Genomic DNA, 15,951 nt, shown 5'->3' on the forward strand with positions numbered 1-15,951 from the left:
AGAAAATAAACAAAGATAAAGTATTAAAAAAAGAAAGTTAAACAAAGATAAATTATAAGCAACAGAGTTCCTATAAGTGGCGATGATGTTGAACGTCACTAGTAATCGTGAGCTTAAAAAAGAAAAGACAAAATAGATCATGCTCCCCTCCCCATCAGATTGGTAAAATTTTAGAAGTGATGGGAAAATACACACATGTAAGCATTGCTAGTGAGAAGGTAAGTTGGCAGTCATTTTAGAAAGTTGATGAGATAGTATCTGTAAGTTTAAAAGGTATATACTCTTTGACATAGCAAATTCACAGTGGGGACAGATTCATTACACAAAAATATTTCTACATGCCCAAAAGTATAAATATGTTAGGACAGCCATTGAATTCTATTGTTTGTAGTAAATTGTTTTAGTCCAAACACTAATTCCTCTGTAGCAAAACACAGGATCTAGTAAAATGGATTATGCGTGGAAATTAGTCCTCTGGAGCAAGTGTATCCTGATGAAAAAGATACAACGCTTTTTTTTTCTTTTTGTGTTTGTTTGTTTGTTTTGAGACAGAGGCTCACTCTGTTGCCAGGCTGGAGTGCAGTGGCACAATCGAAGCTCACTGCAACCTCTGCCTCCCGGGTTCAAGCAATTCTCCTGCATCAGCCTCCCGTGTAGCTGGGATTACAGGCATGCACCACCACGCCCAGCTAATTTTCGTATTTTTAGTAGAGATGGGTTTTCACCATGTTGGCCAGGATGGTCTCGATCTCTTGACTTCGTGATTCACCCACCTCAGCCTCCCAAAGTGCTTTTTGATAATTTTGAAAAACGATGGAAGCATATTAGAATGAAAACAAACTGAGGATGTGCTTTTGTCTTTGTATATTCAAATATTTTTTCTCATTAAAAATCAGAAAGGCCAGGTATGTTGGCACATGCCTATAACCCCAACACTTTGGGGGGCCGAGGTGGGAAGATCACTTGAGGCCAGGACTTCGAGACAAGCCTGAGCAACATAGTACAACCCTGTCTCTACAAAAAGCTTAAGAAAAAAATTAGCTGGGCGTGGTGGAGTGCACCTGTAGTCTTAGCTATTTGGGAGGCTGAGATGGGAGGATCGCTTGAGCCTAGGACTTCAAGGCTGAGTTGAGCTATGATCTAACCACTGTACTCCAGCCTGGGCAACAGAGCAAGACCCTGTCTCTGAAAAAAAAAAAAAAGTATGTACACACACACACACACACACATATATGTTAATGAGATAGCACAAATGAGAAAATCTCTGCTCTTTGATCTCTGAGTACGTCTCTGTAGATACATATTTCCTTCACTCCAGGTTTTGCCCAAGATACTTGGGCAAAGAAAAAGCCAGTAAACCCTCTAATAGGGTGAATATGGTTATGCCACCTACTGGGCTTTCTAATTTTGGTGGTAGTTAATATGTAACCAGCTGAAATTTTCATTATCGTCACTGTCAGGACTACAGGAAGCTTAAGTGTTCTCTTTTCCAGGACAATGTGCACGAAGTGTACAATTGGTACAATTGAATACGTTATATTCAGTTCCTGGGAAGCACTACAGCAATGCAAGGGGAAATTTTTATTCTGTTTATTTTCATTAAGGCCCATCTACCTCCTGATCCTAATTTCTCTCATTTCCCAAACATTCCTTGCTTGTTCTTAATGTTATGTGTTTTCCTGTATTTTGCTCCTCTACTTTCTTTTCCATGAACTATCTTTTTCCCTTCCTTTTTTTTTTTTTCTCTCTCTTTACCCCTTTACCTCAGCTTTCTAGCAGTATTTGCTAAATATTTCAAAACTGTATAGAACTTGTTCAAATTGTGTGCTTCCTTTTCTGTCAAGAACTTGCTATTCAGGTAACCCGATTGGTGATTTTTCCTGGAAATGCTGATGGATGCTGTTCCTATAGCAAAACCCAGAACAGAGATGAAATAGATGTCATCCTCAGCCATTAGAATTCGAACTATAAAAATTAACTTACATTGGTATCGTAAGGATCAGAATGTTAAAGCTGTGTTACACCTAGCATCTTGCATGAAACTACCTCATGAAGATGAGACCACAGATGTTATTGCCCCACTATTGGCATGAAAGCTGAGGCTCAGAGCAGTTAACTGAGTTACCCAGAACCACACAGCTAAGTTAGAAGTAGGGCTCAGGTGTCCTGGCAACTAACTGGTCCAGTTATTTTTTCCCTCAAGCTCATTTTCCCTCTCCTAAAGAATATGAGGCTCTGTCACGGTGAAAGGGGATTTTAATGATACTTTCCTCTTTCTCTGTGATTATAATGAATGTGGCATCTTTCTCATTAAGGATCATTCCTCCACCACATTCTTTTTTTTTTTTTTTTTTTTTTTTTTTGAGACGGAGTCTGGCTCTGTCGCCCAGGCTGGAGTGCAGTGGCCGGATCTCAGCTCACTGCAAGCTCCGCCTCCCGGGTTTACGCCATTCTCCTGCCTCAGCCTCCAGAGTAGCTGGGACTACAGGCGCTCGCCACGTCGCCCGGCTAGTTTTTTGTATTTTTTAGTAGAGACGGGGTTTCGCCGTGTTAGCCAGGATGGTCTCAATCTCCTGACCTCGTGATCCGCCCATCTCGGCCTCCCAAAGTGCTGGGATTACAGGCTTGAGCCACCGCGCCCGGCCTCCTCCACCACATTCTTAATACATCTGCTGCATGCATCCCTCAGAGACCTTCCTCGGGGATCATCCCTTCTCACTCGAAAAAGCTCAACCTCTCCCCTGTCGTTTGCATCTCCCACTCTGCATTTTTAGAAGCAATATTTCATTCGAACTTCTTCAAGTTTATCTCCACCTAAAGAAATATTCCTTTCACCCTGGCATCTCCATCAGGTACTGCCCTGTTGTTTTTCTCTCCTTCAGACAAACTGCCAAACTGGCTCTAGTTCCTCACATTCCCCACCCTCCTCAGCAAGTTTCTGCCCCACACTGGCACGGAAACAACTGAATCCCAATGTCCTTGTCCCTAAACCCAGCAGAAAAAAAAAAATCAATTTATTATTTGATTTCACAGCAGCACTTGACATGGGTAGCCAGGAATGTATCAATAACAACCTTTATAGATCATTATCTTTGCAACTTATGATGAGGCATCAAATGAATATTATTAACATTAATCCTTCCTATTTTAAGTCACTAATCCGAGTAAATACTCACTTATTTCTAGCGCCTTAGAAATCATTTAAATTATGTTACATTTTGAATCAATACATTATAAAATCATATAATCATTTGTAATAATTTGTTTGAATGTTGTGTGCTATTAACATTGATGCCTTGGTATAAAGTCATGACCACTCTGGTCTAGTAGTAATCTTCTATTGACTATTCTCTTACTAAAGCGGTCCCTTCCTTGGGACTCAGAGACCTCACACTCTCCTGCCTGTGTTTCTTCCTCTCTAACTGGCCCTTCTTGCTCCATTTGGGTGCTCCTGCCCATTGCGTAGACAAGATCTTTCCCTCTACCTCTGTCTTGGGCTCTTTTTCTCTTTTCATCAACGTCTTCTGCCTGGGTATTATCATCCATTTCCATGGCATCAGCTTTCCCAATAAACTAATATATCCATAGCCTCTATAATTAGAACAGATCTCATCAAGCTAGTGGCATTCAGACTGCTTTAGCTTTAATCAAAAATAAGGGATTTTGTACATGTTCAATAAGCAGTTCCCAATGTAACACTGTAATCACATTTTCACAATTGTGATCTAGGACACATAGTAAAGGATACAGATGATTGAGACAGAAATAGTGACAAAGAAAAATAAGGTTAGGATATAGGTTTTAATGCTGTAACAAACAGACCTCAAAATGCAATGGCTTAACTAAGAGAATGCATTTCTCTGTCACATGAAGGTCCCAAGTAGAGTAGCCTTTTGATGACTCAAGTGCTCAGGCTGTGTCTTGTTTGTGGTTCTGCCTTCCTTAACACATGGCTTCCATCTGATGAGCTACAGCAGTACCTGTCACTACAGTCAGCATGTCCACATTGCAGCCTGGGCAAGGAAGAAAGGGGAAGCACAGAACTGTACCTTCCTTTTTAAGTCATGAACTGAAAGTTGCATGTATCACTTCCACTTGCCCTCCAATCACCAGAACTTAGTCATACGCCATACCCAGCTTCAAGGGAGTGGGTTAAGAAATAGAAGTCAACTAGGCAGTCTGCACCCAGCAAAGGATCAGGAATTCTATTATTAAAGCAGAATTGGAGAAGTGGTAACAGGAACAACCACCAGCCTCTGCTGCATGTATATGAAACAGATGTTTCCCAAATCACTAGTCTCACTTATTCTGTCTGGTACATTGTATTTTTCATTATACTCTATTTCATTTTTTTAAATCCTGGTCGTGACTCTCAGGTCATGATGTTATAACCTACTTAGATGGTGATACCATAATCTGAAAATTATTACCTATATTATGTCTAATATTGGTCACTTGAAGTATGGCTAGCCTAAATTGATCTATGTTGTAAGTATAAAATTCACACCAGCTTGTGAAAACAAATTATGAAAAAAAAGTTTTTAAGATATCATTAAAAATTTTGTATTGGCTAAATGTTGAAATAATCATATTTTGGACATATTGGATGAAATAAAATAGACTATTAAAAATAATTTAATGTTTCTCTTTATGTAGTTACTAGAAAATTTAAAATTACACAGGGGGTTCACATTATATTTCTAGTAGACCACACTGCTCTAAGCTCAGCATTCAAATGTCAAACTCCTGTGAATATTAATATGTGAATATCCCACAGACACTTACTTCATCTTCCCAACCCTCAGCCCTTTTGTCCTCCTTCTGCTCCCACCAATCTGTGTTTCTTCTGTTTCACCCACTCAGCTAAAGGCAACACAATTCACTCAGTGACAAGCCAGGAAAATGGAAAGACACATTTTCCTTTATTCCTCCATTCATATATTCACTGAGCACTATAATTACCTCTTAAATGTGATATAAATCTGAAAACTCTTTTCAATACCACCACAATACCATAGTTCAAAATGCCATCAGCTTTCACCTATATTATTACAACAACTCCCATCTGGTCTTCCTGCATCCTGGATCACCTCTTTCTAGCGGGCCTTTCAAATTTCAATAAGAGCAAGCTTTCCAGGAAACAAATCTGAAGTCAATCCACTGATTACTCCTCTGAATACCTTAATATTGTCGACAAGTTTCTTTCTGATTTGAAGCATCAGAAAGGAGTATTTCCTCCATACCAAATAGTTTTCATTTCATGCATGTGCTATGATTCTTCTCCCTCCCAGACCTTTGCATCTGTCATTCTTTATGCTTAGAAAGCTCTTTTCATCTCCTTGTTCTTCTAGACAACCACTACTCATATTTCAGATCTTAATTTACATTTTGCTTTCCCTCAAAATTTTTTTAAAAGGTTCCAAGTCTGGGTTATGTGCCCTTTCTATGTGCTCCCAGAGCATCCTGAACTTCTCCAATAATATGTTTGGCTACTGTATTTTATACAGTAGTTTTATATTGTATTTTTTTTTCTTTTTTTATTATACTTTAAGTTCTAGGATACATGTGCATAACATGCAGGTTTGTTACATATGTATATTTGTGCCATGTTGGTGTGCTGCACCCATCAACTCGTCAGCACCCATCAATTCATCATTTATATCATGTATAACTCCCCAATGCAATCCCTCCCTCCTCCCCCCTCCCCATGATAGGCCCCAGTGTGTGATGTTCCCCTTCCCGAGTCCAAGTGATCTCATTGTTCAGTTCCCACCTATGAGTGAGAACATGCGGTGTTTGCTTTTCTCTTCTTGTGATAGTTTGCTAAGAATGATGGTTTCCAGCTGCATCCATGTCCCTACAAAGGACGCAAACTCATCCTTTTTTATGGCTGCATAGTATTCCATGGTGTATATGTGCCACATTTTCTTAATCCAGTCTGTCACAGATGGACATTTGGGTTGATTCCAAGTCTTTGCTATTGTGAATAGTGCCGCAATAAACATACGTGTGCATGTGTCTTTGCAGTAGAATAATTTATAATCCTTTGGGTATATACCCAGTAGTGGGATGGCTGGGTCATATGGTACATCTAGTTCTAGATCCTTGAGGAATTGCCATACTGTTTTCCATAATGGTTGAACTAGTTTACAATCCCATACAGTAGTTGTTGTATTGTATTTTATACTGTATTTTATACAGTAGTTATATTGTATTTTATACTGTATTTTAGACAGTATTGTTATATTGTATTTTATACTATATTTTATACAGTAGTTGTTTTTCTGTTTTCCTGGTTTTGCCTCCACAAGAATGTAAAAACCTTTAAGTGCCTGTTTTCATACTTATTTGACCACTCTATCTCTAGAATCTTGCATGATGTCTAGTCCTAGTAGGATCAAAAAATACTTACAAAGCAACTGAATAGCTACATGAATAGATGGATGAATAAATGCATGGATGGATGGATGGACTAATGAAACTGTTTATGTGACTTAAAGTTTGCAGAGGAGTATCATATTTGGAAGGCAGTAAGGTAGTTTGTGTGGTTGATGGTAAAGGCAGTTGGGAAGTCTGTTAGGCACAATAGGTCAAAATTTGTTTTTGAAGTCCTGTTATTTCACCTTTCTTTGTTTCACTTTCTTAAAACAGGAAACTCTTTTCTATGACCATTCTTGCAGGGCCTGGCTCTTCATCTGCAATCCAGTAATATCCCTAATGTCAAAAAGCTACTGGTTTAATTCATGTCATTCTCAAAGAGGACTACAGAATTCTGATGTGGCTTCAAACATTTAGGGTAGGCATATCTAATGGAGAACTTGCAGCCACGCTCACTTGTAGTGAAATATCTATTTTGAGCCTGCCCAGTGTTGCTTAAATTGTAGTCTCCCTTGCCAACTATTCATACGAGAGATGTGAGAAGCACCATAAAAGGCGTTGTGAGGAGTTGTGGGGGAGTGAGGGAGAGAAGAGGTTGAAAAGCTTATTAGCTGCTTTACGGTAAAACCCAGAGAAAGTGAGCTCTTACGGGAATGTGGCTTTAGCCCTCCAGGGATTCTATTCAGCCCGCCAGGAATTAACTTTGACTATAAATAGGCCATCAATGACCTTTCCAGAGAATGTTCAGAGACCTCAACTTTGTTTAGAGATCTTGTGTGGGTGGAACTTCCTGTTTGCACACAGAGCAGCATAAAGTCCAGTTGCTCTGGGGAGTGTTTGGGACCAGATGGATTGTAGGGAGTAGGGTACAATACAGTCTGGTCTCCTCCAGCTCCTTCTTTCTGCAACATGGGGAAGAACAAACTCCTTCATCCAAGCCTTGTTCTTCTCCTCTTGGTCCTCCTGCCCACAGATGTCTCAGTCTCTGGAAAACCGTGAGTTCCACACAGAGAGCATAAAGCATGAACCTAGAGTCCTTCATTTATTGCAGATTTTTCTATCATTTCTTTTTCTTTCCTATGATACTGTTGCCTTCTTATCTCTAAGGTTCCTTCCACATTTTATAAATCTAGTTTACGCATTACTTGCTTATTTTTCATCATTCTTCCCCAACTCTCTGAATCTCTAATATGCAAAGCTTTCCTAAGGAGTGTCAGAAATTTTTAGTTTTTTTTTAAGAATAATATTTAGATTTTCCTGTTCATATTGATCTACTTGAGACCATGCTATGTATCTTTTCTTACTTCCTCTTTCTTAAGGGTCCATTTTCTATTGTATAAAAATAAAGACAATTCTCTCCCACAACCAAACATGGAATAATGCCCTGGAGTGTAATAATCTGTAGACTGACAAATAAAGGAACAATTTGAAATACTGGTGTTGATATTGAAAAAGCAAGAGATTCTAATGTCAGAAGAGAAAATCCTTTTGCAGATGAGGTGGTGATGAATTCTTTGTTTCAACACAACTGAAGGAGGAGCTAAAGGAAATACCAGCTGATGAGTGATGAGAAGCAATTCTTGATAATAGAGTACTGGGTGATTTTTAGCATGTAATGCAGAAGTTGCAAGAAGTGGTGACAGTGATGCAATTGTTTTACCTGCCATTTACGTACTTTTATGTGAACCATTCTTCTTAGCACTTATATCGACACAAAACAAAATAGTAACAGAATTAATGTTAGATCTTGTTTAATTCTTGCAATACGGACTATTCATTCATGGATACATAAATTCACTGGGGGGAAAAGCAGTTCATCATTCTCATTAAAGATGTGCTTCAAAAGTATTTTAATTTTATATCTAATATGTATGAATCATATTTTGTAATGTATTTATTTTGTTTTGATCAGTTATATACAAGTATTTTTTAAAATAGCTCAATCAGAAGGAAATGTTTAATATTTATAAATTTATGGTCACATTCTATTTAAAAGAGGAGTTAAAGTTAAATTTACCTATCCACATATGTTGCATATGTATGTATTTATGTATATGTATACATATATGTATATATGTGAACATGTGTATACATACATATATGTATAGATGCTTGATAATAAAGAGGTAAGGATAATTCACAAAATTTTTTGAAATATAAAAATTTAGGATAAACTTCTGTATGGTAATTGTCATGGAAATTCAAATTAGAAAAGGAAAAAAGAAGAGAAAGATATTATATATTAGATCATTAAAAGAATTTTTAATGTATTTTCAAATAGTGATAGTAGGTATCTTATACTATAGTGTTTATTATTCCATGAGAAAATTGTAAAGTTAATCTAAGTATTAATTTAAAATATCATCAAAAATAATATCTTTTGCTATTATTTAAAATCATGATAAAAATATGTTTACTTGAAAATATGTAAGGAACACACAGTGTCCAAAAATTATTTTAGGAGTTCTGTGAGTAAAAATGTATAAAACTACAGGATTAATCTTAAATTATGTCAGGGTACTGAGAAAGTTTCTGTACTTCACATGAGTTACCAAGGTCTAAAGTCAGTCACCAGAGGACCGTTTTTGTATGGAGCCGTTGTCTGATCATGAGCTGAAAGGCAAATATTTAAAATGCAAACATCCATGGTTAAGTAACACTCTTAAGACTTTATTAGCTGCTTACCACAACTGAGACTGTAAAGCAATGGCTCACTTTCTTTGAGGCTCAGATTCCATATTTGTGGAGTGGGAGCGAGTACTTACCATACAATTTTCATAGGGCTGCTGAATGTGTGTATATGTGTGTGTGTGTATGTGTGTATATATATTTTAATGAGGATTCTATAATTTGATTAGCTTTTGTAATGTCCACATGACTGAGAGCTTGCTTACTTTTTACAGCAACTTGAAGGTAAAATAGATTTACAACATGAACAAATGTAACTACATATTTTTATTTGAATTCAGATGTTCAGAAATTGTTCCTTAAAGTGAAACATGCCTACAAATTTTAATCTGTTAATACCTACTTCAAGTAAAATGTTCACTGCCATGGCATGTGAAGGAAAGAGGAAATAATTCTTATGCATGGCCTTCAACAGCCAAATTTCATGCTCATCAGTATGTCTTCTCTTGATGTAGAACTGATGATGACAATTATTATGATGGGAAAAAGTGCTGTTGATATCAATGCCTCTCTTCCTTCACTTTCCTCTAACTGAACTGTCTCATTCCCAGGCAGTATGTGGTTCTGGTCCCCTCCCTGCTCCACACTGAGACCCCTGAGAAGGGCTGTGTCCTTCTGAGCTACCTGAACGAGACAGTGACTGTAAGTGCTTCCTTGGAGTCTGTCAGGGGAAACAGGAGCCTCTTCACTGACCTGGAGGCAGAGAACGATGTACTCCACTGCGTCACCTTCGCTGTGAGTGTGGCTGTTTGACTTAATATACTTGGTTATTTTAGTCAGAGTCATAGGGATCTAGTATTCTGTCAAGATGAGGCTTTGGGAGGCTGGTAAGAACTTCAGGAAAGAATCCAAATGTAGCAAGCTAAGTATAGAAATTGAGGAGCAATGCATGACTCTCCAGCCATGGGAGACAAATATTTACAGGCACACTAAAAATCCACTTAATAATCAGATAGAAACCCTACTAGCCAGACAGGAAAAGAAAAAGAAAATGTGACTTCTTAAAATTAAGATGGAAAAAGTGTTAATAAAGCAAACTAGGCCAAGGCTCAACATGAGCCACCAGTGGTGGACTGACGGGAACACATCACTCCACACTACTTCTAAGAGTAAAAATTGTAGAAATTGCCCTGAGCAAAGGTATAATATCTCTTCAGAGTTGTCCACATGTGAGATGCTTACAGCCTAGTGTCAGTAAAATACAGGTTTTTTTCCATAGCCTTTAAAACACGCTTCGACCATGCCCTTTTAGCATGTAACATCAACCTGGTAAAGCTCAGTGTATAAATCAAGACTGTTTTTTTCTGAGCTGTATGAAGATGTGAATCTCATTTATGACTTCTCTTTACTGATGTATTTTCCTCCACCTTGTGTCCTGTCTCCCCATTTGTAAAATGGCAGAAGTGATTCCTGTCCCTGACAAGTTTCCCTGCTGAGAACAAGGGAGTGAAGTTAAGTAAGAAAGGCAAAATCTCCAGAGAAGAGTGGAACAGCAAATAGGGGAGACCTGCGGGTGCTGAGTGGGGTTTCAGGATCTGTCCTATATTTCAGGTCCCAAAGTCTTCATCCAATGAGGAGGTAATGTTCCTCACTGTCCAAGTGAAAGGACCAACCCAAGAATTTAAGAAGCGGACCACAGTGATGGTTAAGAACAAGGAAAGTCTGGTCTTTGTCCAGACGGACAAATCAATCTACAAACCAGAGCAGACAGGTAGGAAGAAGCCTACAGACAGAACAATTTCAAAAAGGAAAGATCTTCTTCCCCTGGATGTTCCTCAGGCAAAGTTCCTATAATCGTGGTTCCTTGATAGCTTGTCTCACCAACCTACAGGCCTACTTTGGGTTTAGGGGCTCATGAAAAATATTTCTGTTTCAGTGAAATTTCGTGTTGTCTCCTTGGATGAAAACTTTCACCCTGTGAATGAGTTGGTGAGTTTTCTATTATCTACATAAAATGATTATCTGTATAAACAGGCTGGGAACCTGTTTTCTGTGTTGGGGGAAGACCAGGGAGAGAAAGAATCTGGTATCACTAACAGTAACTTCTGGCATTACAACAGCACAAGATCCTAATCTAAAACATCATTCCAGGTAAAGAAAGTAGGTAATTCTTTCTCTCTTGGTGCTGGTACTCAGTCAGTTGTCACACAATTAAATTTATTTTTCAGATTGTTCTTAATTAGGACAATTAGAAAGCTACATTAAATAACAGACACAGATAAACCCTCAAAGAACCTAAGCTCCAAAAACATTTTAAAGATTTAGACTTTTTCTATACACACCTACCAAAATCTTCACTATAAAGGAAAGTCAGGGTAATTAATTTGTTCCTCAAGACTAACCCTTGGTATCTGTGATAAGAAACAATTATTTCTGTTGTAATGCAGACATCGACCCAAAGTCTTCATTTTTCTCTCTCAAATCAACTTCTTCACATTTTCTTATCTCAAAAAGAGGCAACTCTTCTCTTCTAGCTCCAAAGACAAAAGATTATGGCCTAGTCCTTGTTTCTCTTTCTCTCATACCCACATCCACCTCACTGGAAAATCATGTTGGCTTAAAATATATTCAGACAATTTCTCATTATCTGAACTACTGCTGCAAGCTAGTCCTAGCCAATATCATCTCTAAACAAGATCATTGCAGTAACCTTCAAAGTGGTCTCCCAGCTTCTACTTTCACTCCTCTATCTAAAATGAGGCACCACTTCCATCACTCTGTCAGCCTAACTCTGCTTTGTTTTTCTATTGGCACTTACCACCATCCTATACATACTGGTTTTTAAAAATCTGCCCATTTCTATTATAACATAAGCTCCATTAAAGCAGGCACATTGTTCTTTTGTGCGTGGTTATATTCTCAATACCTAGAATGATACATAGCACATGAGAAGCTACTTAATAAATATTAGTTTTAAAAAATGAGTAAACATTGATAGTAGCTCCTTTATCAATGTTTATTCATTTTTAAAAGTAATATTTATTAAACTAATATTTATTAATGAAATATGTCCATTCCTCCTCATTCTTAGAACTACCTAAGAATTCTATGACCCATCTTAATGATTACATCTGAACATATTTACCTATAGTTACATAAGTGTTTATTTCTTAACCTGTAAAATTGCATAGCAAAGGACTGATCTTCACTAGGATGCTATAAGCACTTAAGAAAGGTTAATAAATCCATTTTTAGTAAATAGCACTTTACATGTATATTTGTTGCTGAAGGCCTAGTAAGTTTTTAACATTTATTAATTGCTTAAAATAGATTAATGAAAAGTTCTATAAAATTTAATCTGGAATATTTCTGTATTTCACTATAGAGGGAATTATTCTACATAAAACTAATTTAGATTTATTAATTTTTTTATTTTTTAATTTTTGTGGAAACAGTAGGTGTATATATTTATGGGTTACATAAGATATTTTAATACAGGCATGCAGTGCACGATAATGATTATGGATAATTATTTTCATTATCTATATCATTATCCATGATATGGATATCCATGATATGGATAATGATTATTATCATGCATTGCATGCCTATATCAATAAATGGAGTACTCATCCCCTCAAACATTTATTCTTTGTGTTACAAACAACCCAATTATACTTTTAGTTATTTTTAAATGTACAATTAAATTATTTTTTACTATACTCACCCTGTTGTGCTAGCAAACACTAGCCGCTTTGCTTATAAATGAGATTTAAGAATATTTGAAAATAAGTATAAACTTCTTTTTTCTTTTGTCTTTCAGATTCCACTAGTGTACATTCAGGTAAGCAACATGAAACATTCCATATTAGAAGGAAAGCAATACATATAGGGAAAATGTTCTTATTTGAGAGGTTTTTGCAGTATCTTAGAAACTTGTCATTAAAGGAGAAGCCTTCCAACTCCCATAGAGCTAGATGGCTCTAACTAATCTCCTCTCCTCACCCTTTACTACTACCCCATTTGTCCTTTTTGTAGATAACTTAGGGTTTCCATAGATATCCTTTATTAGCTCCAATGCTCCAGGTGCTTTTGTAAGTTATAATTAATTCACTCATAGGATCCCAAAGGAAATCGCATCGCACAATGGCAGAGTTTCCAGTTAGAGGGTGGCCTCAAGCAATTGTCTTTTCCCCTCTCATCAGAGCCCTTCCAGGGCTCCTACAAGGTGGTGGTACAGAAGAAATCAGGTAGAAGGACAGAGCACCCTTTCACCGTGGAGGAATTTGGTATGGATCATGAAAAGTCATCAAACATGATTTTTCTTCATATTTAAACTCTTAGAGCCTGGAATTTAAGCTCATTTGGAGTCTTTCCATTTCCCATGGGTGACATTGGGCTTGGAGTAGAACTAATTACACCTAAGTCCAACGAGGACATCAGTGATTTGTGAATAGGACTTCACATAGCTTGGTTATTTTCTGTAGCAATATTTAATACCAATCCCCAAAATTAAAACATTATTGTTTTAACTGAGTTTTCCATAACTAAGCATACAGTGATCTCTCATAGTCCCTCAACTGAAATCTTCATTTGAGAGGAGGGTGGATAAGAGTATATTGGAGAGCAGAGCTACCTTTTTCAGAGCCCTAAAATATTATTAGGGAACCGTTACAGGGAGCTTGAAAATATGAATTCCCCCAAAGTTGAAAACCAATCACCAACCTTCTTTATCACCAATCAACAGTTCTTCCCAAGTTTGAAGTACAAGTAACAGTGCCAAAGATAATCACCATCTTGGAAGAAGAGATGAATGTATCAGTGTGTGGCCTGTGAGTTCATTTTGTAAAAATCTTTTGTGGGGGATTATTTAAAAGAGACTCATTATTTGGGATACTTAGCTACTCTCTCTAGGAGCAGTGGCAACACAAAAATTTTAAGTGCTTTGACAGCATCCTCCTCTCTAGAATGTTATTCTCCTGTTGCTTTTCTATTTTTCCTTTTTATTTTCTTTCACGTTCTTATCAGCATTATTCTATCATGAGGTAAGAAACTGTTTCTAGAGAGGTTATGCTAATAGGATTGGTTCTAAAAGTGACAAAACTGCACACATACACACACACACACACACACAAAATGGGAAGGGTGGATAGTGTTGAAGGGTATTGGCTCTGCCTTAACCAAAAATAACCAAACATATATTAGGGAGATAATTAACACATGGCTATAGGGGAAATTCAATCATCAACAGATCATTTACCTGACCTTGCATGCTTACTGGAAAAATCGCTTAGATTCAGAATTTGTAGAGATAGGCATACAACTGAAATCTCATCTAACTTACTGGTCAACCTAAGGCTGGTCTACATACCTCTCTGCACTGACGTTTTTACTGAGGAGACTGAACGTGATCTCTCAAGACAGTCTCTTCCAACCTTGAAAACTTTTGTGTCCTGGGTCTTATGCTCCTAACCTTGGTGGCACACAGTAGCAGTAGCAGAAAGAGCAGGTATAGTGAAGGAATCAGTCCTGCCCAAAGATCACACATGTAATACACCTGCTATTCAGCTGGGCCCCTGCTCCATTTCTGTCTCACAGTAACGGCCAAGTTCCTGGTTCCTCATAACTAGTGTGATCTTGTAAATAGAGATACAGAGGACATTCTCAAATAGGCAAGGAGACAAATGCACTTGGAAACCCAGCAATCGTCTGTGACATATTTATGACACAATCCCACTTTTGTAAAAAAGTAAACAAGTAAAACTCGATATAGGGATGGCTGCACATGGGGAGAGGATGATGGAAGAAGAGACACTATCGTACTAATAGGTTGTATTCCTAGGTAGACTTGAGGGTGTTTGTTTCTTCTCTTTGCTTTCTTTGTTCTGCTTTGTTTTGTTTGTTTCATTTTGCTTGTATTGCTTTTTCTTTTAAGTACAGGTTTAAGTTTTATAATAAGGAAGTTTTTTAAGATAAAGCTAAAAAAAATCAAGGAAAAAAAGAAATAATAAAAGAAGAATCTAGTAAATTTCAGCATGTTGCAATGGAGATTTCTGTAAGAGCAGTTAGTGACTCTTATCTTCAGTATTGTGTGAGCCTGCAGAGTGCAGAGGGAAGTACAGCAGAGGGAAAATATACTGTAGGTAAAAGGGAGATATAAATAGCTAGAAAATGGGGAGGTTCAGTGTCTGCTCTGATTCCTTTGGGAATGTTCTCATGACAGATACACATACGGGAAGCCTGTCCCAGGACATGTGACTGTGAGCATTTGCAGAAAGTATAGTGACCCTTCTGACTGCTTTGGTGAAGATTCACAGGCTTTCTGTGAGAAATTCAGTGGACAGGTAGGTTGAACACTGTTTTTTCTAGAGAATGACAATAAAGGCATTGTTGAAAAGCAGTGAGTTGCAGCATTTTTCTGATGCAGGAAGAGAACAATCTAGAAGAGAATTCCATGTTGGCTATTGTAATTTTTCCAAAAAATCATGAACTGAGCACCATGGGAATTATTTATTTCTTATAATTGCCCATTGTGAGTGTTTCAGAATGATAGACGCTGAGCCATCCGGAGCCTCCATGGGCATTCATTTCTACAAAGGAAGGAGATAAACCATACACCTCTTAACTGCCTTAGCTGGCCAGGGCATCAGTTCTGCTCTCTCTTTGAGCAAGAACCTAACACATGGCCCCACCAAGATGCCAGACAGATACAGTCCACATATGGGAGGCCACTTCCCAGCCACAGCTGAATATTATGGAGGAGGAACCAGACTTTGATGAGGAGTTCTGATGGTCAAGAGCAGATGTACTGTGTATTTCAAAATAGCAAATGGACAGGACTTGAACTATTTCCAACACATAGAAATGATAAATACTTCAGTTGGTAGGCATCCTAAATCCCGCGATGGGATCATTACACATTCTATGCATGTAACAAAATATCTC

At 37.6% G+C, this 15,951-nt stretch overlaps 1 protein-coding gene across 2 annotated transcripts in view; it reads left to right on the forward strand.

Moving 5' to 3' along the window:
• The first annotated feature begins 6,903 nt into the window (after positions 1 to 6,903).
• Positions 6,904 to 15,951, forward strand: part of A2M (alpha-2-macroglobulin) — a 46,421-nt gene continuing 37,373 nt past the window's right edge. The window contains exons 1-8 of one of the 2 annotated variants that reach the window (XM_010376703.2): positions 6,904 to 7,373; positions 9,618 to 9,801; positions 10,618 to 10,777; positions 10,943 to 10,995; positions 12,830 to 12,850; positions 13,127 to 13,295; positions 13,754 to 13,838; positions 15,230 to 15,350. In XM_010376703.2, coding sequence (XP_010375005.2) covers positions 7,288 to 7,373; positions 9,618 to 9,801; positions 10,618 to 10,777; positions 10,943 to 10,995; positions 12,830 to 12,850; positions 13,127 to 13,295; positions 13,754 to 13,838; positions 15,230 to 15,350 — 879 coding nt within the window. In that variant the 5' untranslated portion in view covers positions 6,904 to 7,287. The remainder of the gene's footprint in view (positions 7,374 to 9,617; positions 9,802 to 10,617; positions 10,778 to 10,942; positions 10,996 to 12,829; positions 12,851 to 13,126; positions 13,296 to 13,753; positions 13,839 to 15,229; positions 15,351 to 15,951) is intronic. The other variant, XM_010376702.2, reaches the window with a different exon arrangement.

Source organism: Rhinopithecus roxellana, chromosome 10 (genome assembly GCF_007565055.1).
Source record: "Rhinopithecus roxellana isolate Shanxi Qingling chromosome 10, ASM756505v1, whole genome shotgun sequence".
In the NCBI taxonomy this organism is placed as follows: domain Eukaryota; kingdom Metazoa; phylum Chordata; class Mammalia; order Primates; family Cercopithecidae; genus Rhinopithecus; species Rhinopithecus roxellana.